Source organism: Peromyscus californicus, unplaced genomic scaffold (genome assembly GCF_007827085.1).
Source record: "Peromyscus californicus insignis strain IS unplaced genomic scaffold, ASM782708v3 Scaffold_19__1_contigs__length_69161282, whole genome shotgun sequence".
Classification (NCBI taxonomy): Eukaryota; Metazoa; Chordata; class Mammalia; order Rodentia; family Cricetidae; genus Peromyscus; species Peromyscus californicus.
The window spans coordinates 58,891,076-58,914,054 of record NW_026294491.1 but is presented as its reverse complement, the minus strand read 5'-3'; the positions used below and the strand labels follow the sequence as shown (position 1 = coordinate 58,914,054).

Below are 22,979 nucleotides of genomic sequence, written 5' to 3'. Positions count from 1 at the left end.
TAGCACGTTCTAAAATGGCTCTGGGAGTCAATATGGTTGAACTTGACAGTAAAACAACTTTTCCAGCCCCCTTTATCAGAACCTAACCCATTTCACCAGGTCTGGCTCAAATAACTCTGCTGTGAGATGGTCTGTATGTCAAATTGCTCTGATTGGTCAATAAATAAAACATTGATTGGCCAGTGGCCAGGCAGGAAGTATAGGCAGGACTAGCAGAGAGGAGAATGGAGAGAACAGGAAGGCGGAGGGAGACACTACCAGCTGCCACCATGACAAGCAGCATGTGAAGATGCTGGTAAGCCACGAGCCACGTGGCAAGGTATAGATTTATAGGAATGGATTAATTTAAGATGTAAGAACTAGATAGCTAGAAGCCTGAGCCATTAGGCCAAACAGTTTAAACAATATAAGCATCTGTGTGTTTATTTTATAAGTGGGCTGTCGGACTGCCGGGGTTTGGCAGGACCGAGAGAAAACTCTCCAGCTACATAACTCCTCCTTCAAAGATAGCGGTTACCCAGCTTCCCTCCCAGTTCATTTAGGAAAAATGCTACTGGGTTAGTTACACACATAGGTAACCCCTTAGAAAAACTCTAAGTTAGGGAGCACTTCTCCCCCACCCCCACCTCAGGAATATGCACGCAACTCAGGCAGACAACCCAGAAATGACACCACAGGGACATTCATTCACCAGATATATTTGAACTCTAAGCTCTTTGAGCCATACACGTGCACAAATGATTCAGTGGGTGGAGACCTTCCCCTTCCCCTCCATTGAAAACATTTCAAACTTAAAAGAGTGCTAAAGAGGTTTGCATAATGTGCGCCATGGAAGTGTTGAGGCATTGTGACTTTCACAGTGCTGGGAGGTCCCGGGGCTCCCCCTCCCCTCTCCCCATGTTCAACCCAGCAAGAGAATCCCTTGATCTGTAACAGGTTAACTTCTACACACTGCAATACAGTTTACTAAGACCTGGGTCATCTATAATGCTGAGTTTTTAATGCCTACACGACAGAGTCATGTCAACTTTTACTAAACTGGAAACGTCTGCTACCACTATTTGGAAACACAGATTATTTCCAAGGCTTTCACTCATTTAGATTTTTTTTTTTCCAGAACCTGCATCCTGAAAATTAATGTGGATTAGAAAGTCAGCCCCCAGGCTTGTAATCAATCCATCTGCAGAGCTGAGTCCAACATTTCCTCCACTAGAGGGCACCATCTTTCCACTATTTGTAGTCTTTCGTTGGTCAATAAAAAACCCAAACCCCTCCACAACAAAGGAAAGTCAAAGCATTTGCTTATTGTACACTCCTCAGGTCTGAATTTGAAGAGGAGACTGATTTTCCGCATGGAAATTTGGGATTCCACAAGCAACGCTGTCCTCAGTTCAACCATACTGTACTGTGTCCAGTACTATATTGCTATATTCACAGTAGAACGGACTTTGATTTTCTGAGTGATCAGTCTAGGTTTGAAGTTTCTATTGAAACTAACATACACCTTAGTCAAAAAAAAACCACAATAATCCCTCCATCACGTGGCTGTGTTAGTGTTCTTGTGTGTTTTTCTGAGGCTTAGGTCATGGAAGTACTAGCCCACTCTGTGGTAAATTGTATTTGCATCCAAAATTACTTGTTAATGAACAGGAACGGATGAGGCTTGACACATGGAGCAGAAAGTATGGTTCTGTAGCTGTATCTCCTGTAATGCACTTTGGGCTAGAGAAATACAAAAGTCACACGTAACAGAAACAAAGAACTTTTGAGCACACGGGCACGGGATGAATGGGACTGCCATCCATTCATCCATCATCCTTTTGTGCTCTGCGATGCTCAGTTGTGTCTACGTTCTGGGGTTCAGCATCATCCAAGTTGTTTATAACTGACACTTGGATCTTTGTTTAAAAACGGGTGGTCTTGACAGCAAAGAGGCTGGCTAGTTGGTTATATATTGACATGAGACATTGCTGTACCCTTTACAACTCAGCATTAACCATGAGAGCATGTAATAATATCAGGTTATCTACAGTAGAGTCAGGATGCATTCAGAAGCAACGCAGGGATGATGTCATTAAGCAGTTAATGGTTGAACAATCACTAAATAAAAAACATCCGGATTTTAAACGCACAGCTCAAACATCTGTACAAATATACAAAGTGGGCGGGGGACAATCGTTCAGACACCATGAGACTTTTATAATAAATAGGTTTGTCTGAAATCGGTCTCTGTCACCTGGACAAGCCTCCCCAGTGGCCATGGGAAGTCCTATGTGGTAGTGGTGTTCAGAATCTACTGAGGAATATCTTTGGGGCCAAGCTCAATTTTGCCTCCAGGAATTTGGACAGAGCTATATGATGTATTGACTCAAACTGAAGATGATCCCAGGCTTGTTGAGCTGGATGGTGCTGGGGACACCCCTTGTCTATACAGGACACGGCTGGGACACCGTGCAGTGGGGTGTACCCTCAAATCATTAAAATAAATGCTGGTGATCGTGCATGTCCTGGGAATGTTGGGATGCAGAGGACTGGGTGAGACCAGGTAGGGGGATCCCATGCAGTCAAAAATCAAGTTTACTTATGGTCCTATATAAGTGGCCAGGAGAAAACACAAACACACACACACACACACACACACACACACACACACACACACACACACACACACCACTGGAGCAGCTCACAAATAACTTAAATGCTATTTGTTACTGATGTCAATGGCTTGGATCAACATGAGAGAACAGAGATATAGGCTGTACTGATTGTTTAATAAGAAAATACTACCTTTTTTTTTCCTAGAACTTTCTAAATAATGGGTTATAGTTAATGAGTATGAGTTGATTGGGAGACATATCACCTTTTCCTAGCCCTTTTGTCCGAGAGGCTTAATTACAAGGAAGGAATTGCAAACAACCAAACACCCAGGGACTTAAAGGCAATTAATGTTTTGGACAAACGACGAGGGGAAGCATGATAAGAGGAGATGCGTGTTGTCACGGTCGTGCTCAGTTGGACATGGAGGGCGGCAGGCCGGGACGCCGGGTTTGGATGATTTTTGGCTTTGGGGAAGTCTTTGGATCCTCTTCTTCATCCATGTCGCTGTCGCACACATGCACGACGACACTCGGTGTGGACTCAGTCCCCGCATGCAGCTCATACTTCTCTCCTGAAAAGCAAGACAGCAGGTGAGAAGGAGGGAAGGATTCCTTTGGCTCAGTTGCTGTTTTTTTGTTTGTTTTGTTTTTGTTGTTTTTCTTTGTTTTGTTTTGTTTTGTTGTTGTTGCTTTTGAGAGAGGGTCTCTCCATACATGGCTGTCCTGGAACTCACTCTGTAGACCAGGTTGGCCTCAGATTCACAAAGATCAACCTACCTCTGCTTCCTAAGTGCTGAGGTTAAAGACATGCACCACCATACCCAGCTAAGGGGAGGATTCTTAAAAGCTGTCTTGGCAGGGTTTGCCAAGGAAGTAGGACAGACATCTTTAGGTGTGTTGGAAAGCCTGCGATCTGGTATTGGATGGAATGAGGGAAGTCTATCAGTCATTGTGCCCTGACTACCATCTATCAAATATTCAACTGCCATCGGTCCGCTATCAACTATCCAACGCCAAATAAGCCACTTAACCTTTCTCGATCACAGCAAGCTCGACTGTACATTTCAAAATGGTACTTCCATTCTGTTGATTGTGAGGACTCAATGCATCTAGCAACATAAAACTTTGGCTCTTCAGTACACTCCAAAAGCTTGGCTGGCAGCGCTACTGGTAATGGTATGAGCTGGAGTCTCAAGAAGGATTTGATGGGACCCTTGGCCTATCCTGCCTCCTTCTTTTTGCTTCCTGACCTCCATGAGGTGAGTCAGCCTTCTCCATCATGACTCCCTCCTTAGGAATTGTGCTCCATGGAGCCAACGGAGCATGGACCAGAAGCTCTGAACCCATAAGTTACAGTTGAAGTCAACTTCCTTGACTGATTAGTTCAGGTGTTTTGTTACAGTGACGGGAAGCTCGCTCACACAACCAGTTAGTCATACTTGTGACTGTCTGATCCCGGGTCATGCTGCTAATAGCTGACCATCTTGAGTCAAACACTTTTTGGATAAGCTAGTCTTTAAATTCTCCTCCAGGTACATAATACAACCATAACTGCTCCCAGGTGCAATAAGAATAGAACATTGCTTGTCCAGAATCTGCAGTGGTTAGTGAATAACTGGTAGGTATCATTAAGACCCTAATTCCAAGAGTCTCGTTCTGTGTGTGCGGGTTGGAGGGACATGGGCATACAGATGCATGTGTGTGCATGAACATGTGAAGTCACAGGACAGCCTTAAGCGCTATTCCTCAGGTAAATCTACCTTTCGTTATGGTTGTTGTTTCTTTGGTTGTTGTTGTGGCTGTGTTGAAGTGGGATCTCTCACTGCATGGAGCTCACTGTGCAGGCTCGCTTAGCTGGCCAGCAAGCCTCAGGCCCTGCAGTACCTTGTCTGTAAATGGCCAGCCTGTCAAATGTGGGTTCTGACGATTGAACTTGAGTCCTTATGCTTATCAAGTGCTTGTGGGCACATTAGCAACTGAGCCATCTTTCTGGTCCCTGTTTTACGATCAAATCACTCTGAGGTATCTGTCAGCAGTTGTTTCCCGAGCATCTCTCATGGTCTTCCCCATCACTGGCTACAGAGGGCTGTTAAATAATATTTGTGCCTTAACAGCACAGTCCAGTCGAAGCAACAAGACCTCCAGGTACAGGAGCAAGAGAAGGTGGGTCTATGCTTATAACTTCACAACTGTTAATATCCCAATCTTCCCCTGAAACCTCATTTCCTGTTCTTCATGACTCAGCAGAAAAAGACCTTTGAAAATAGTATCTTCTAGATTGCATCTTGGTCACCGGTTCCCCAAGTCTCACCAGATCAAGTTCAGATGTCCTTGAACTAGTCCAGAAGTTTCTGCGTCATCACTCACCTGTCTTTCCCCATGAGTTCACCATTTGTGCTTTGTCTGGGCAACTTAGCCATCAGCTCCCAATGATGGCCACCTTCTTCCGCCACCCTATGAGGCAATGTCTCACCTCTCTCTGAGAGCTCCTTAAATTGTGCTCGCCTTCCAGGATGATGACCTGGATACCAACCCGTGCAGGAATCTTGCCTGCTGTCCTAGGCCTTGATGACTAGAGCGATTTCTCTGAGTCCCCATGACAGGGTGTCAGTCATCTGTGCCACTGTGCACACCCTGGTAAGCAACTGTAGTGGAACAGAAGGCCTGCAAGGCATAGACTTCAACTTTGGATGCTGACACTGAAGATGAGGATCCCGGATGATGTTGTAGGTGTCAAAGCTCTTCCAAGTGATGCTAGGGACGAAGGCCCTCCCACTTAGGCACTATTATTTGTTATTAGTCTCCCTAAAAGGTATCAGAGTTCTAACCTCTAGTTCCTGTGACTGTGATCAGATTTGAAAGTAGGGTCTTTACAGATGATCATGTTAAAATGAGGTTCACGGCCTATGAAAAGGGACAAGTCTGGGGAGACACAGAATCTCACACAGAGAATGCCATGTGGAGAACGGGTCTACGCTGTCCAAAGCCAAGGAAAGACCTGAAACCAGGAATGGGTCCTTCTCAAGCACCTTCAGAGAGAGTGGTTTTCTGCACACCTTGATCTTGGAGCCTCCAGAGATGTAACTCAACAAGTCTAGTTGTAAAAGCCATTTACTGTGTGGTGTTCTACAGCCTAGAAAGCTAATGTAGCCACGCTCTGCTTTTTACTGAGTCAGAAAGTGTTATTCGTTTTAAAGTTGCATGCATGTGTTTGCATGCACATGCATGGTTGCATGTTCCTGTGGGAGCAGGTGTGGAGATCAGAGGACAACCTTGGGCATTAGTCCTTGCCTAGCCATCATCTGAGAGAGGGACTCTTTGCCGCTAGGTACCCCAGGCTAGCTGGGCCATGCCTGTTTGTGACTTGCCTGATTTAGTTTCCATCTTGGCCTAGGAACACTGGGACTATAAAAACACACTAGTGCCTCTGGCTTTCTGTAGGCTCAGGGATCCAAACTCAGGCTCCCCATTTTCAGGGACAGGGCTTTATTCACTGAACCTTCTTCCCAGTCTGAGAGCCGGGAGCTCTTTACCAGATACCCTCAGCCAGCATTCCATCATGTCAGCAGGCGCTTCCCGAGTCATGACAATGAATGGTCCAGGAAAACAGAGGATTACAGCTCCCAGTGCTTTGGAAACAAAAGGGATAGAAGCAGGCAGAGCAGAGCTGCTGTTCTGCACTGCATGAAGACTCTGAGTCAGACGAGCTGAAATTACAGGCAGGCAGGACCACATCAAGTCTTATGCCCCCATCCAAGTTAGCTGATGTGGACAAGTCGGCATGGTGCCCCTTCCCGCTATGGAGTGAGCTGGAATGGAGAGCAAGCATTAACCCAGCAAGGGATTAACCCCCTTTGAAATCACCGTAGGCATGTTGTTGTTATGGTCCATTTAATGTGGCATAAAATGAATTGTATTGAGTGGGGTTTATCACCATGATTGTATTTTGTCCCAATGTAAACAAATAAACACAAAAATCAAAGTTCCAAAGTAGAAGAGGTTGTTTGGGGACTGATAAGTGGAGGGGGGGGGGAGCTCATGAAACCAGGTTTATTTGAGGGATGCTGGAGACAGTTCGGGGGAGCTCAGCAGCATCTCCAAGCCCTGCTTCTTAGGTGACTTACTAGAGGTGCTGGCTAACAAACAAACTCACATCAGCAGGGGGCAGCAACCCTGAGGGCTCTGATCTAGTGGAGGGTGTGTGTGTGTGTGTGTGTGTGTGTGTGCCTCTTGGTATTCTTCAAGAGAGACAGGAGAAGGTGATTCCTGAGGCTTCCAATGAGATGACAGTCCTTTCAGCAGAAAGGATTTCTTTTGGATTGTCACACTGCAAAAACCCATATTAAGGAACCCCCAAGAACCACTGTGGTCCTGTGCGCTGCACTGTTTATTGTGAATGCAGAATATATATGCATGTGTGTGTACATGTGTGTATGGGACCACAGAAGGGATCTGCCATAACAGTGTGAATGTGAAGGTTGTGAAACTTAGGCTGATGTGGGGTGACAGAGGTAATACAGGCCAGGCTAATGTGGGGTAACTGTGGTGATGCAGGCCATCACGAGCATAGTCCCTTTCCTTGTGTTTTGGCAAGAAAGCTATCCTTGTTGGAAGCAAGATGTCATTTTGTAACCCTGGAATTCACCATGTAACCCAGGCTGGCCTGGAACTGACTATGTAACCCAGGTTGGCCTGGCACTCACCATGTAACCCAGGCTGGCCTGGCACTCACCATGTAACCCAGGTTGGCCTAGAGCTCACCATGTAACCCAGGCTGGCTTTGAACTCATTAATCCAGGCTGGCCTGGCACTCACCATGTAACCCAGGCTGACCTTGAACTTGTGACCCTTCTGTCCAAGCCTCTGAAGTGCTGGTGTTTCTAGCATTCTCTACCATGCCCGGGTATCCTTTTCTTTTTTCCTTTTCTCCCTCTCCCTTTTTCCTCCCTCTCTTCCTCTGTCCTTCCTTCCCTCTCTAATTTCTTCTTTCCTCCCACTTCCTTCCACCCCTTTCCTCCTTCTCTCTTTTCATGTCCTTCCCCATTCCCTCTCCCTCTCCTTCCCTTTCTCCCCTCCCCCACCCCTTCTCAATTGCAGTGAAGCACAAAGCAAAGCCAGCTCTCAGTCCTTCCTCTCTGCATTGGCATTGGTGAGGATAACAAGGATGCTCCTTCCAGGCACTCCTCTGTGTTAGCACCTCTGGAACGGAGGAAGTGAGGCCCAGGAGGGGACCATAGCGGTGGGGTCCACTCTGGTGTAGCCTCTGCATGTGGGGTACGAAGCATCTTCAGTTACGCTCATCAAATCAGACTGCAACATGTAAGGGATGTTTTCTGGCTGTGGTCCAGTTAAGGCCGACATCTCATTGTGCTATTTTGGGAAACACTGTTACTATCAAAATCCCTCACAGCTTAACATCTGCTGAGTGCCTACAGAATAAAAAGAAATGGCTTTGGCCTTACTGGATTGAATTTTTCTGTTTTTGGCTCTCCCCTCGGGCTTCGGTTAATTCTTCCACCGTGAGGGTGACGTCAATGCTGTCACCATGCAAAGGAAACAACTGGGCTTAGTTGGGGACAAAGAGCCTGTCAAGCTTGATCCACCCAGGGTGGGGACAGTCTTGCCATGGCACAGTGAGGACAAGACATTGAGACCCGTTTCTTCGCTGGGACAAGGAAAGCATTCATCTGTCACATGCTCGCTCCTTTGTCTGCATTAGATCGTCCTGTCCCCTGTGTGCAGAAACGAGGCCAGGGCCCAAAGCCATCAACACTGTACCAGTCAGTGTTTCCCTTGACCTCTGCTGAGACGCATGAAAAATGGTCCAGTGTGGGCAAGTGTCAAATGCTCATTCAGGTCGCCGACACTGACCAAGGCTCGGCTGCTGTTCAGATAGATGCCCGAATTCTGTGCCCCCTCTCTTCTCGAGCGGGTGGAGTCAGGTTGGTGACAGTGTCCTCGCTCCTGCAGAATGCAGGACAGACCATGTTGCAGGCAAAATACCTCCTGTCAGTGGTGAGCAGGGTCCTGAGGAATGCTGTGGGGTAGTGTCTTCAGAAAGCTACCATCACGCCACCTTTGACTCTAGGCGGTGACTGAGCCCCTCCTGTATCTTTTCTAGACTAACTACTGGTTACAGAGTCTGTAAACACTGGCATCTTGCTGAGGTGTGAGAGTCTGGAGATGGTGCAGAGCTGCACGCATGTACATTAAAGCGGAGTCAAGACTCTTTAGATTTTAATACTTTGGAGGGAAAAAGAAACCCTCCTGAGACTTCAGGCTTTGGGGACTAGTCCTTATCGTGTGTCCTGATGGGGAATAGATGGAATCCCTGCCCCAGGGGCTTCCAAATATAGAAAAGTCTGACAGTGTAGGAGGCTTGTTCCGTTGCCCCTTCTGCTGCTCCGGAAGATTCCTAGCCCTGCACAGCGATGCCCTTGTAGGAGGAGTACACTTCCAGGCTGCTCCGGAAGATTCCTAGCCCTGCACAGTGATGCCCTTGTAGGAGGAGTACACTTCCAGGCTGCTCCGGAAGACTGACTGACGACTCCGGAAGTAGTCACTCTTTCCCTGCTCCCATGATAGATAGAACACGTACTACATCTTTACGTCTGCATCCTTTCTACCCTGTTTGTCCTCAAGGGTCTTTCTGTCAGTCCTCCAGGCTTCTGGGTGGAAGTCCTTCAAGCCAGGCCCTTGGATTCCTTCCCGTCAATCACCACAACTGATGGGTCTCGGAATTTTCCTCAACATGACTCTCAAGCATTTCCACATGTGTTCCTTCCAACATCTGCTAGGCAAAGACCCCATCCAGGGCTCTCTTCCAGCCACCTGGAGCACTTCCTGCTGCTCTTCTCACCACAGTAACTCATCTTCTTAAAACGACAGATGGGGACGCTGCCTTATCACATACTAATAATGTGACTCAGAGGAAGTTGGGTAGTGTTTCCAAGAATTGTCAGTGCGAGGGGGCTAGCCCCTGTGTTCCTAGGACACGGAGAAGTAAATTCATGCTGACTACATAAAACTCTCCCAAAAGGCACGATATTAATTACTTGGGAGAATGTCACTGTGGTCAGTGTTGCTCAAAAAATCTCTGGTTTCCAATATGATGAACTAATCATACAGTATTTAAATAACAAGGCACTGAAACAATTGAAAAGGGCTTTGACTCAGTGGGTCTCCAAGAACCCTAAAAGGCGAAAGACAGGCTGGGTCCCGAAGATCAGTGTGTATCTGGGCACCATAGAACCTGGTCCTGAAGACAGAGCCATCCTCTCCCCCCAAGTCACTACTGTCCATTTTCTTAATTGTCATTGGTAAATCTCCTTTCTCCTCTCTCTTCCTACCCATATCCACACCTCTATGTCTAAGAGACAGAAAACTACAAGTTACTATTTTAATGAGACCTTGGATTTTTTTTTTTGAGGTAGTCAGAACCATTCAATTCTAATACTCAAATATATCATCTATGTATTATCTATAATTATCTCATTCGTGTATGTGTGTGTGTGTGTGTGTGTGTGTGTGTGTGTGTGTGTGTGTGTGTTGCTTCTCCATCACTCCCTGTGTTATCATCTTGAGATAGAGTCTCTCATGGAGCCAGAGACTCAGTTGCAGCTAAGCTAGCCAGCCACCAAGCTTGTAAGGTCTGCCCATCTCCACCTCCTCGGGACTGACCCAGTTCCAGGCACACGTCTCCACGTCTGGCATCTTATACTGGAGTTGGAGATTTGAACTCAAATCCTAAGGCTTGCAGAGCAAGAGCTCTTACCCCCTGAACTCTCTCTCTAGCCCCTCTGGTGGTATTTGTGTCCCACATTACTGAAGGCAGGACACAGACGAGTGAGTGAATATCCACTAGTTAATGCTCACTAAATACAGGGCTGATTTACAGAGGGCACTGAGCTGTTCATAATCATCTGAGTAAAGTCTCAGACACACCAGAGGCAGCTGGGAATCACTGTAGAAGGACAGAAGGCCAATAGACTCCTATGGTGTCCAATGTGGGGCTCAACTAACCACATAAAGCCCGAGAAAGTGGTCTTGGCTTGGCTCTTTTAAAAGACCCTGCTGCGCAGCTGAGCAGTGGAGCAGCCAGGACTGGGTACAAACTCCTGCTTCAGGCAGACACAACAAATTCCCAGAGCTGGGGCAGGTAAATACAGCTCTGGAGTGGTACCCACCAACATGAGACTAGGCTCTCGGGAAACAGAGGGGGTGATCCAGCTGCCAGCAGGCCATATGCAGAGCCATGTGGTGGTAGCCTAGCAGTTTAAGATTGGGCCTACAACAAAACAAAACAAACCAAAACATCTCTGAACATGTTACAATGTGTTTAATAATGTACTTAGATGCTAAATAAAGAAAAATGAGTACAGACAGTCATAGAAAAATCGTTTAAAAATAATAAAGTCTTTAAAGAAAGAGTAAAGTAATATAAAATAAAAATAAATGCCACATAAAGATGGGAAATACACAGGGCATCTGGTTCCTGTATGGTACTTTGTTTACACTGAACTTTTTAAATGCTAATGTATGTACAAAAAATAGCTGCTGAGAGATATTGGATTATAGAAACTGCTAAATTAAATTAATCTATATATTTTAAGAATGTCTTAACTTCAAAATGGAAGTCAGAAAATATGTTGCATTGGGGGAGAGGTTATACCTTTGTTTCCACAGGAAACAAGAAGTTATTATGGTTCTCTTCAAAATTAATAAAGATCAGATTTAATCAAGGGAGACCTCTCTCAAATCTTGGCTGCAGATTTGAGGGAAAAAGCCAAGAAAGACTACAGGACAGGTGATGTATATGCTGATCCCTCAACATGAGAACAGCTGAGACTGGATGAAACATGATAAATCTTGTTGGCTACAGAATCCACATGACTTATTATTACATGCCATCCTTTCATATGGCATAAATAGAGATTTATATTACAGTTTGGTTATGTAGTCCAAATGACTTATAAGGTTCACAGATAACTTTTATCTGCTCAAACATAGAACAAAAAAAAACCATCTTTAGCTGACTTGTGCACACCACACATTCCATACTTGTGTTAATACACATACACACACATATATACAATACCTAAAAAAGTTTATGTGTTTTCAGGAAAAAAGGACCAGATGACAATGAAGACAAATATCTCAGGTGATCCAGCCTCTCAGAACGCCTCTGTTAAGTTTTCTTAAAATTCAGAACAACTTCAAAGCTGCTAGTTGAGACGGTGTAGCCGGCTGGGCGGTGGTGGCGCACGCCTTTAATCCCAGCACTCGGGAGGTAGAGGCAGGCAGATCTCTGTGAGTTCAAGGCCAGCCTGGGCTACAGAGTGAGTTCCAGGAAAGGCACAAAGCTACACAGGGAAACCCTGTCTCGAAAAACCAAAAAAAAAGGGGGGGGGGAGATGGTCTAGCCTCACAGATTATCCAGCTAAGACTTCAGATAAGTCCTGCACTTTCCCATCACACAGAGACTAAACAAAAAAATAATACAACTAGTTCTCCCAGGACTTGATCATTGTTTCAATTTTCTCAGGGTCCCCTAAAGATGCTGTGGCCCCCAGACAATAGGAAGCTGTCTAGAGAATATGATTCCCACATTCCCAAGAGGTGGAGTGGATGTTTTTTGGTTATTTGGTGAGTTATGAATGCTTGTCCTCATTTAGGGGGTTGGTTACAAATTGTTATTGGTCATGGTCAGGAAAAAAGCTAAACAAAGGAGATTAGATCCAGAGATCTCTTTCTGAAGGGAAAAGGGAGGGGAATACAGTAAGAAATGATGGTATAAAAGGATGGATTGTTGAGTCTACTTTTAAATAAACACCAATCTTAAATATTCTACATTGGTATAAATTTTTTATATGGATTTTGTTATACTGTATTTATGTTTTTATTCTTGTGTAAGGTATTATGCCTATACAGCTCATTTAAAAGTATAATGTGAAGTTCTAGCCCTTGAAGGCTATATTGCAAACAGTTTAAGATAATTAAGAAATGTAGGTGAGTAGTTAGTCATATATAACAATCAAACTTGTAGTCATGTAGGTGTTTTCAAGATTAAACAGAGATATATTTTAGATAGTTAGGTTGTCTCCAAACACTTCAGAGACCTACAGAATATGGCATTTAAAATGTGTTCATAGCATAAGGCTTTTCATGACAGTGGGATATGTCTGCTCCTGGCAGCACCCATTTACTTTAGAAAAGATAATAGGCATTGAAGAACCTCCTTATGGAGTTTGTTTTTATTTGTGGCAAAGTTCACCACTGAGAAAAGAAACTGCCTTTGCCTTGCCTACTGACAGTATGCTGTCCACATTGGACAAGCAGGACACAAAAGAAGGCAACTACCAAACTTTGCCAAGACAAGATAGGACAGTCCTTCAAAATTCCTGCTTCACAGAAAAGTCTGTCAGATATTCTAGGCCTGTAGGTCAAAGATAGATGCCCCAACCTTGCAGGGGAACCTTGAGTGACTGTGCAGGCAGTCAGATGTTTCTGTCATTCCTTAGTTTTGGAAGTTGCTTGCTCTGTACTTCCTGTTTAATCAGGTAATATTATATCCTTCTCAGGTCTCTGATGAGGTTGAAGACAGGATAGTTATAGTTACAGTTTTCCTTGTTACCAAATTCAGAAAAGAAACTCACAAAAGAAGTATAAAGTGTATAATGTTGAGAGACATAAAAGCTTAAATTGTTTATCTAAGAAAATGGTTTGAAATCTAAAAAGATACTTTTTAGGATGACAATATAAGTTATGATAAAAAAATGGTTTAGGTATAAAACTGGACTCACAAAGGATAGATAATACCATATTTTCTCCAAATTTGTCAAATACACATATGGACGAAATATTGTGAATGTAATTGTTACTTGGTAAGTGTTCTTATTGTATATAGTTTTATTATGTTAGAGTTAAAACCTTTCTTTTTTATTTAGACAAAATTGTTGTGGGATATTTGTTCACTGTGTGAAGATGTATTGTTGTGATTGGTGTAATAAAAAACTGCACAGCCAATAGCTGGGCAGGAGAGATAGGCGGGACTTCCGGTCAGAGTGTGAAAGAGGAGAAGGAAGCGGGGCACTAAGGAGAAGTAAGACGTGTGGAGGAAGCAGGATGGGCAGTACAGAAGATAAGGTGAAAAGCCATGAGGCAAAATGTTAGATTAATATAAATGGGCTAATTTAAGCTATAAGAGCTATTGGGACAAGCCTAAGCTAAGGCTTAGCCTTCATAATTCATAATAAGTCTCCATGTTGTTATTTGGGAGCTGGCTGGCTGAACAGAGAAAGACTTATCACACTCCTGGGTCCTTAGCTTGCTTCTCATTAAAGAATGTCACGTGTTTTCTAGTCCACCCTGGTACTCTCCCAGTATTTGCGACAGTTTAAGTTCCTGAAGGTCTTTAGAAAAGATGATGATGATGATGATGATGATGATGATGGAGGAGGAGGAGGAGGAGGAGGAGATGGAGTTAGCCATGCCAGATAATCGGTAAGATCTTGCTTCTCCTTTCATTCTGAGAGCAGCTGGGTCTCCTCTTTGGTCAGTGCTGACTCCCTTTAGATTGTGACCAGAGCCTCATGTGAATCCTGTGTGTATTCTCACACTGTGACTTGGGTCCCTTTCTACTGTCTCTGTGGTAACACATTCTCACCCACGACCATTGCTCTACTGTTTGACTATTGTCCTAGCTTTCTCCTTCAAGCTGAAACACTGTTTAGAGCAGGTATCTGCTTTGCTTACTGTATGTCACAGAAAGCTGGCATGCCCTTAAACTGAGTAATATCTCTGTTATTGAGCACTTCCTACATTCCAGGCACAGGGCTAAGTCTCTAAGTGAGTCACATAAAAAAAGTAATTCTTATTACACAGCTTTGTGACACAGACTGCATCATGCCTCAAGGGGCAGGAGGGTAAGGAACTTGCCTCAGGTCATAGAGAGTATAGAATATACAATCTAGATTCAACCTCACACCTTGAGTTTTAGTCATAATCCCAAAGTAAGAGGAGAGTCTAACTTCATAGTGGATATTCTTTAGAGCTAGAAAAAAAAAACAGGTACTCTGAGCAGAGGGCAATGAACACTTAAAGATCACAGATACTGAGTAGCTGCCTATTCACAAGGTTTAAAATGTTTTTTTTTTAACATTTATGTATTATTTTGTGTATATATGTGGATGTGCATGCCTGTACCACAGACTGTGTGGAGGTCAGAGGACAACTTCCTGAAGTCAGTTCTCTCCTTCCACCATGGGCCTGGGGATCGAACTCTGGTCATCAGGCTTGGCAGCAAAGACTTTTATCTGCTGAGCCATCTCACTGGCCAATTCCCAGGATGACGCAAGAGGAGAGAAAGAACTTACTTTTAAGGAATGGTAGGGAGGACAGGAATTACAGAAGCATTTCAAGGAATTCCAGTTGTCTCTGAAGGGTTTTCGCTGATTCCTTGGTGTTTGTACACTTTTATATTTAACATTGGTCAACCCTGGAGAAAAGCAGCGTGCCCAGACTGGGGACCACAGTGTCACCACCACAGTCTCTTCTCCTGTGCGCAGGTGAGAGGTCTGCGTGGTGCAGGAATGATTTCCCAGCAGAGGTGGGTGTCCTATCCGCTCATGACAGGAAACTGCCACTCACCCGGATTGCTAGCATTCTCCCTCTGTCCTGCTTCTGAAGATGGTGAAAGATGTAGAGAGGGAAAGAGCAGGAAGAGGAAGAATTCACAGGAGACTCATCACAAGAGCTATTCACCTCCTCTAGAGGTTTCTACTTCGTGCTGAATTGTGGTGGCCTTCAGTCCCTCCTGAGACCTGGAGGACCCAGGGAACTTCACAGAATGTGTCCACAGACTGAGGGCCAGAATTCATGATGTAAAGATGGAGCGAGAAAGTGCAGATGTCATGAGTCAAGACAGGTTTTATGTTCCACTCAGCAGGACTGAAGATACATCCAAGGACCATGTGGAGAAGAGCGGAGTCTTTTTTTTTTACATGTATGCCCCTTCAGGGAAAACTCTTGGAGAGGAAATAGAAGCTGATGAACACCTGCTGGAGGACCAGAGCTCTGCATCCCCTGTGTGGAGAGCCATGGTTGGAGACCGTGCTGACTGGGAATAGGGGAGGCTGCTGCTGTGCTTGAAGTTCATGCCTGTGATCAGGATATAGCCATCTTGAAGTGTGAATTGAATCTTCATGCAATATTCATGCCATATACCCAAAATATAGGTGCTCATTTATATTTGAAAAGGAATTGTCCTTACCACTGAATCAGAGCTTGGAATAGCTATGTCTTCCTTGTGAGTTACATTAATTAGTGACAGATATCTTCCACGTGAGGGAAACTGTGTGCTAAGCAGCCACCACAGCAAAGCTTCTTTACTATGACATGTTTTGATAGAGTAGAATTCGGGGGGGGGGGTGAGATCTAAATATAGCGGACGTGGGCAACTTGAAACTGAAGTACCATTTAAAACCCTCCTCTGCAGTTAACTAAAATTGATCTCGCTAAGCAGAGCTAAAAATAGCAGGAGGGGAGAAGGGAATAGACAATGTTTTCCTCTCTCCCTGCAGGCGTTCTCGGTGGCAATGAGCATGACCTTCTGCGCCCTCCAGAGAGCAGAACAAAGGCTGGCACTTCACGTCTGCTCAGCTCCTCCTCCTGTTTAGTTGGGTGGCACTCTATTCGCCATTTCTGCCCACTGCTGTGGATACGCTGTTTTTTTCTGGGTTGGGATTTTATTTTTCTTTTCTTTCTTATTATATTATTAAAAGAATATAACCCTGTACTGCTTCTCAAGTTAGGAATAGCAGACATCATAAAACAAATAGAAATGGATAATTTCAGCTCATTATCCACCTCCAGGTTAGAATCCATGTTAATGCCTCTGGATCAGAAGCACAAAAGCCCTCGTTTTATAGAGACACCCCATGAAGAGAGAAGAAGGGAGCAAATTCTGTGCTGTAGACCCCAAATTGCCATTTCAGTAAAGCAAGGGATGCATTACCCTCCCCCCCAAATAAACCATGGGGTCTGTGAAGTGGATGATACAGAACTCACAACTGATCAGCGTGTAGAGAATGAATGTCTGTGGAGTGTTCAGCTACAAGAGACATCTAGGCACACCCCGTTTCCCAGGATCTGGGGATCAGTGGGGAAGAATGGGTAGAAAGGTTGTAAGAGCGAGAGGTGGGAAGGATGGGGTGACAGGTGTCTTCTGGATATTACGTGACCTCTGCCCTCATGAACTCACAGGGGATAGAGCGCCTTCACAAGACCAAGCCGTGCAACATTCTAGTATGGAGGGGAAAGCAGTTCATGAAACCCCAACCCTGATGAGGTGGCTTCTGGGGGAGGGTGAGTCTATTTTCTTTAAAGGTGTAGGTTCTGGTAGACTCACTATGTTGCAGAAGATGGCCACATACTCATGAGTATATGGACAGCCCAAAATGGAACTCTGTGGGTTATTAAAAAAACACAAAAAGGATTCAAAGTTGGGATAGGTAGGAGTGAGAGGGAGAGTCTTGGAAGAGTAATGAAGAGGAGTGGGGGTGAGTATGATCAAAGTACTTTGTATGAAACTCTCAAAGAATTAATAAAAATTTTATATTAAAAATAACCTGGAGCTCAGGTAGTTACCTTTAACATGAAATGAGTTATAATTTGTCACTGAAATGGTTTTGCCAAAGGATTAAAGAAATGAACTTTATGAAATCATTTTTAACGGCAATGCTGGAAGTCCTTGTTATTGCAAACATTAATTAACTGCTACCTGACTCAGTCTGGCTAAAGCCTCAGAAAGCAGCAATTTGCTGCTGAAGACACTATCTCTAGGCAGGCTAACATCTGAGGCATAGATGGATTTATGCATTCAGGCACCCAGTATTTATTAACTACTATGTGCCAGGTCCAACCGGGAGCCGAGAATGCCAGTGTGAATAAAGCATACACATTCCTTTGAAAAATCAGGAAAGAGCCAAAGCTGAACAACAGGAAATGGCCACAAGGAGAAGTGAGCATTTGTGTGGAGTGCTACAAGGAAAACAACTGCTATCTCTGTCAGTCTGTCTGTCTCTCACCCATCCGTCCGTCCATCTGTCTATGTATGTATGTATGTATGTATGTATGTATGTATGTATGTATGTATCTATCTATCTATCTATCTATCTATCTATCTATCTATCATATCTCTCTATCTCTATCATCTATGTATGTATATATGTATCTGTCTCTCTATCTACTTATCTATCATATACCTGTCTGTCATCTATCTATCTATCTATCTATCTATCTATCTATCTATCTATCTATCTATCTATGTATCTATCCATCATCACTAGCTACTTTGCTATGACACCTTGTTGGGGGATAGGACACACATGTATGTAAGGGAAGGATGTAGGGAGGCTGTAATCTTGATCTCTCCTTGTTGTGCCTGAAATAGCCTGTGCTGTAGCTCGAGGACCCCCACTTGCTCAGTGCAACAGTGTTGGGAAGGGTTTGGGTGATAACAACTGAGCATCAGTGAATGGATTAATGCCAGTCTCAATCCCATAAGACTTGGATTAGTTACCACAGTGTGGGCTGTTATAGAGAATGTCACAAACTCATATCCTCTGTGGGTTTGCTTTTGTTTTAAAGACAGGGTCTCACTATATAGATCTGAATGAATATAGGCCAGGAACTTGCTATGTAGACTAGGCTGGCTCAGACTCACAGAGATCCCCCTGCTTCTGCCTTCCAAGCCCTGAGAATAAAGGTGTGCTCTCCCACACCTGGCTGCCTCATGTCCTCTGGGTGACATATTAACTGAGCAGGTGCTGACCTTAGGTTCTTGGACTTCCTAGCTTCCAGAACCACTAGCCGAAACAAACCTCTTTCTTTTTATAAATCATTGAGTCTTGGGTGTTCTGTTTCAGCAACAGACAGTGATGCTAATGGCCTCTAACAATGACCTCTGTGATGTTTTCAGTCCCATTATTGGGCACAAGTCATTTACCCACATGGGATCTGGAAGCAAAGAGAGACAGCCTCAAACTGCTGGCAAAGGATGCAGATAATAATGTCCAAAAAAATCCATCCAGGTGGCAGATGTTCCAAGGACACAATACCAGTTGTCCTTGCAGAGGAGGAAACCCTGGACGTTGGCGACCTTGGCGTTTGCTATTGCACATGGCAGTGAATGGCTCCCATCTCTGTGTACGCCACACACTGGGTTAGGCTTTCTGAAAGGCAGGAGTGGTGTGAAAGCCCACCACTAACTCAGGGTTAGAACAGAAGAAGTTCTGCCCAAGCAGAACAGGCCCTAAGTTGGTGATGCTCCATAACAGAAGAGCATCTGGCCAAGGGGTGGAGCTTCACTCCCTGGAACCAGAAGAGACTCTGAAACCACCCAGCTGCATCACCCTGGGGAAGCCCATCTGTCTTCCCACAGCTCAGTCCTCTAGTCTGTGACATGGGGTGACTATGGCTCCAGGGCACTTGCCAAATAGTATGTGGTATGTTTATGTGAGGCAGGAAGGCGAAGGCCATAGGTTACCTTGCTGTCAATCACCTTTGCTCAACCCTCACAAGAACCGCCCTCCTTTCCTGACTTTCTGAGGTCATTTCCTCTCTGCCTCCTTTGTGGCAGGTTCCACAAGTATCCCTTCCAAGGCCTAATCCCTGCTCCAGGTGTCCCTTCTCTCCATCTTTGAGGTCACACTTGTCCCTGACAATGACTTCCAGACCCTGGACTGTGAACCAGGGAGGGTGACTGAGTCTGGCCCTGACCTCCTCTCTGTACCCACTCTCTGCTGATGCTGACTCCAAATGAAAGTTTATGTCCTTGATAAAAACAAAAAGTGACTAGAATTTTCCTGGATTACCAGCTCCAAGGAGGTGGAGCACAGAGCTGTTGAGCTGTGATCTCAACACATTTTATACCGAAGAGCCGCTTCGGTAAAGAGTGAAGACCAGGATGCAATATGGCTAAAATATGTGCTTGTCAGGTAAACATGAGCACATAATCTCCAGAACACATGTGGGCATGGTGATGCACACTTGTAATCTCAGTGCTGGGGAGGTCGACAGATGCATCCCCGAGACAACCAGCTTAGTTACTTGGTGAGTTCCAGGCCAGGTGAGATCCTGTCTCAACAAGCAAGCAAACAAACAAACAACCCCAAGGCAGAAAAGGTAGATGATGCCTGAAGAGCACTACTAGTATTTGACTTCTGGCCTACACACACACACACACACACACACTTACAGGATGATGTAAGTGAAGGGTGATAAACACAGCCTTGGAGTTACCTGGGTGTGTTCTCAGCAATTTATGTTCTCACCCTGGGACCCCAGTCTCCAGTCCTATAAAATGAAGGTCAGACAGCCAGGGTCTTGGTGATTCTACAGGAAGATCTATTTGTTGATATGCAGAACAATTATCCAACATGTTCACTCGTGTGCTTGTTCACAGCTGGGTCAAGCTGGCACCCCACAGGGTCCCTTGGGCTATAGAGAGTTCCTGCTGTGGTGGCTAATAGCTTTCCAAGGCTTGAAAAGACTTGAGCAGACTGACTTTGCATATGGCACTACACTGCTGTGCTCCACAGCCATGATTCTCCTTGATTCAGGCGTCCAGTGAGTGAACCAGGCACTCATAAATGCCATCACTATGTTCACCAGCCCATCCTGCATACCTACTACTTCTCACAGTGGCTCTCTAAGGATAGAATAATAGTCATTTCTAAGACCCCAAAGGTCAAGTGGCTCACTGGTCCACCAGGGGAGGCTTTCTTCTGAGGCAGGCCCAACACTCAACAGACGCTCATTCTCTCACGGAGAATGCTTATTAATCAAATCAGCCCCCATCTTCACCTGAGAACACAGTAAATAGTGTGATCATTTCTTCTTGGGAATTCCCTGGTTTTAGCACAGAAGTCCCATATCCCAGGATTCCTTGCATCCTTGGCAAACCAGGACCATTTTTCACTCTACTTCCCATGGTTGACAAAGTATGGTGTATATGAGAATCTGGGTTTCTGGAATGGGTGACACTGGATCAAACATTTCCAGACCTCAGGATTCCCAGTAAGAAATACTGGGAAGGTTTTATTGTAAGTTCATTATTCCTAGAATTTGGCATTTAGGTGCCAGTGGCTCTTAAACTCACCTGTAGGTTAGAATTGGGAGATTTCTGGACTTTACCTCACTTAGGGTGGAGTCACTCAATGGGGATTGTGTTTTTAAAGTCCACAGTCGCCCTAGAAGAATTACCAGCACAAAGAGAGGACTGCAAGGCCATATTCATCCTGAATCGCTACAGTACTAGTTTCAGTCCCTCCCATTCCATCACTTCCTCTCCTTGTAGAAGACAAGAAAAAGTCATTTGGACTACAAAGAAGCATCACCGACTGAAACTGGAGATGGCGTCACCACTGGGTGTAAAATCTGAAATAACATCAGACAAGTACAGAAAGAGATACATGCAAGAATGCTAACAGTCGCTTTGATGGTAATGCAAAAACTTGGGAATAATTCAAACATCCATCCACAGAGGGGTGGGAAAATAAAGTACGGCAGTAAATACCTGTAACTGGAAAGAACAGATCAGCTAAAACGTCCCGACATTGGAACAAAGTGAGTGCGTGTGCGTGTGCGTGTGCGTGTGTGTGTGTGTGTGTGTGTGTGTGTGTGTGTGTGTGTGTGTGTGTTTGTGTGTGTATGTGTGTGTGTGTAGAGGCTACTGTCATTGACTCCTTTCAGGATTTAGAAGTCTTCATTTTGACAAGGAGGCTGTCTCATAGCAGAGGATTCCAGGGTGCATCCTAATATCTGTAACAGTAATAAAACTGGTAAGGCAGCATGGTAGCCTCTTGCCAGCTGAGAGAACATCTTTCTCTGCAGACCTCCGGATGCACAGAGAGATCCCAGCATTGGGTCATGGCCTCTGCATTAAAGTCCTGCATTGCAACTTGGAACCCAACTCTTCTCAGTGCAGGCCCCTGCATTGCTTTGCAGAAGGTGCAGAGCTGGGCACTGCATCTCATCCATCATCCCTCCCTCCCTCCTGCTGTCCAGAGGGAGCAAGGACTCCATTAGGAATGCAGGTGTGATGGGAAACCTCCGCGGTCAAGCTTGTTCATCTTGTTTGGCGCTTCTAGGCTGCCCACGAAGGCTTACTTTTAAGAAGGGCCGCGAACTTACCTGGTCCTAGTTTGGCCACGGCATAGAGGAGGTCATAGTTGAGGACTGGTGTGGCATCACTGATGGGCTTCCAGCCAACAGGAGGAGATGAAGGGGGCGAGATGAGGAACTGTTTGGCAGGCTGTGGAGGTGCCAAATGCAGTTTGTCTCCATCTGTCTCGGGGGTCTGGACCTTTCAAACAGAGGAGAATGGAACACGTGATTTTCCCACGCCTTTAGCTGGGCAGGGCTTCACTGATGGCCAGACTTCAGTGGCAGTCACGCCATGTGCTCATTTTCTGACTCAGTACTCAGAACAGCAGTTTCTATCTTTTTGATAAGCACCAGGGTCACCTTGAGGGCCTCCTAAACACATTGCTCAGCCCTGCCCCCGCATTACGCTGTATGCACTTGTGAGTGTGTACGTGATGTTCTTCATCAGGTACCATCTGCCCCACCACCCATTTTCTGGTTTTGTTTTTTGTTTGTTTCAATTGCACACTGCTGCAACTCTACCGAGCTCCTAGCCCAGTGCTTCTCAACCTGTGGCTTGCAACCCCTTTTGGGGGTCGATTGACCCTTCACAGGGGTCACTTATGACCATCGGAAAATACAGATAGCTACATCATAATTCATAACAGTAGCAAAATTACAGTTATGAAGTAGCAATGGAAATAATTTTATGGTTGGGGGTCACCTCAACATGAGGATCTGTATTATAGGGTCGCAGCATCAGGAAGGTTGAGAACCACTGCCTAATCCTTTCCATTGCCCTAAGGATAACTATGCATCCCTTAAATAAAGACTACCACTCCAGTCTCCTACTACCCCCTGATGGTGGTCAAGCTGTGTCTATTTCAGTGGACTTACCTGACTGTTTTATGAGAATGGAACCACAGAACAGGTGAGCTTTTGTGTCTAGCTCCTATCACATTTTAAAGGCTCATTATTTGGTGATAGATTATCAATATTTCTTTTTACAGCTGAATAATACTCCTTTGTATGAATATACCACAGTCTCTCCATCCCTTATCTATTAAATAACTTTAGGGTGTTCTACTTTTAACCTATTGTGAACATTGCTGCTATGAATATTGTTGCCTAAGTATTTGTTTGCGTTCCCTAGTTTTAGTGCCTAGAAGAGTATTGCCGAGTCACATCATAACTCAATATCTTTTAATCAACCTAATCTATCTGCCATATACTGCA

General features: G+C 44.9%; 1 protein-coding gene across 3 annotated transcripts in view; it reads right to left on the bottom strand.

The window, feature by feature from the left end:
• Positions 1 to 682: 682 nt before the first annotated feature.
• Rcan2 (regulator of calcineurin 2) overlaps positions 683 to 22,979 on the bottom strand; it is a 238,567-nt gene continuing 216,270 nt past the window's right edge. For all 3 annotated transcript variants that reach the window (XM_052745396.1, XM_052745397.1, XM_052745398.1), the window contains 2 exons: positions 21,792 to 21,963; positions 683 to 3,169 (listed from right to left, as the gene is read on the bottom strand). In XM_052745396.1, the coding sequence (XP_052601356.1) occupies positions 3,009 to 3,169; positions 21,792 to 21,963 (333 nt within the window). In that variant the 3' untranslated portion in view covers positions 683 to 3,008. The remainder of the gene's footprint in view (positions 3,170 to 21,791; positions 21,964 to 22,979) is intronic.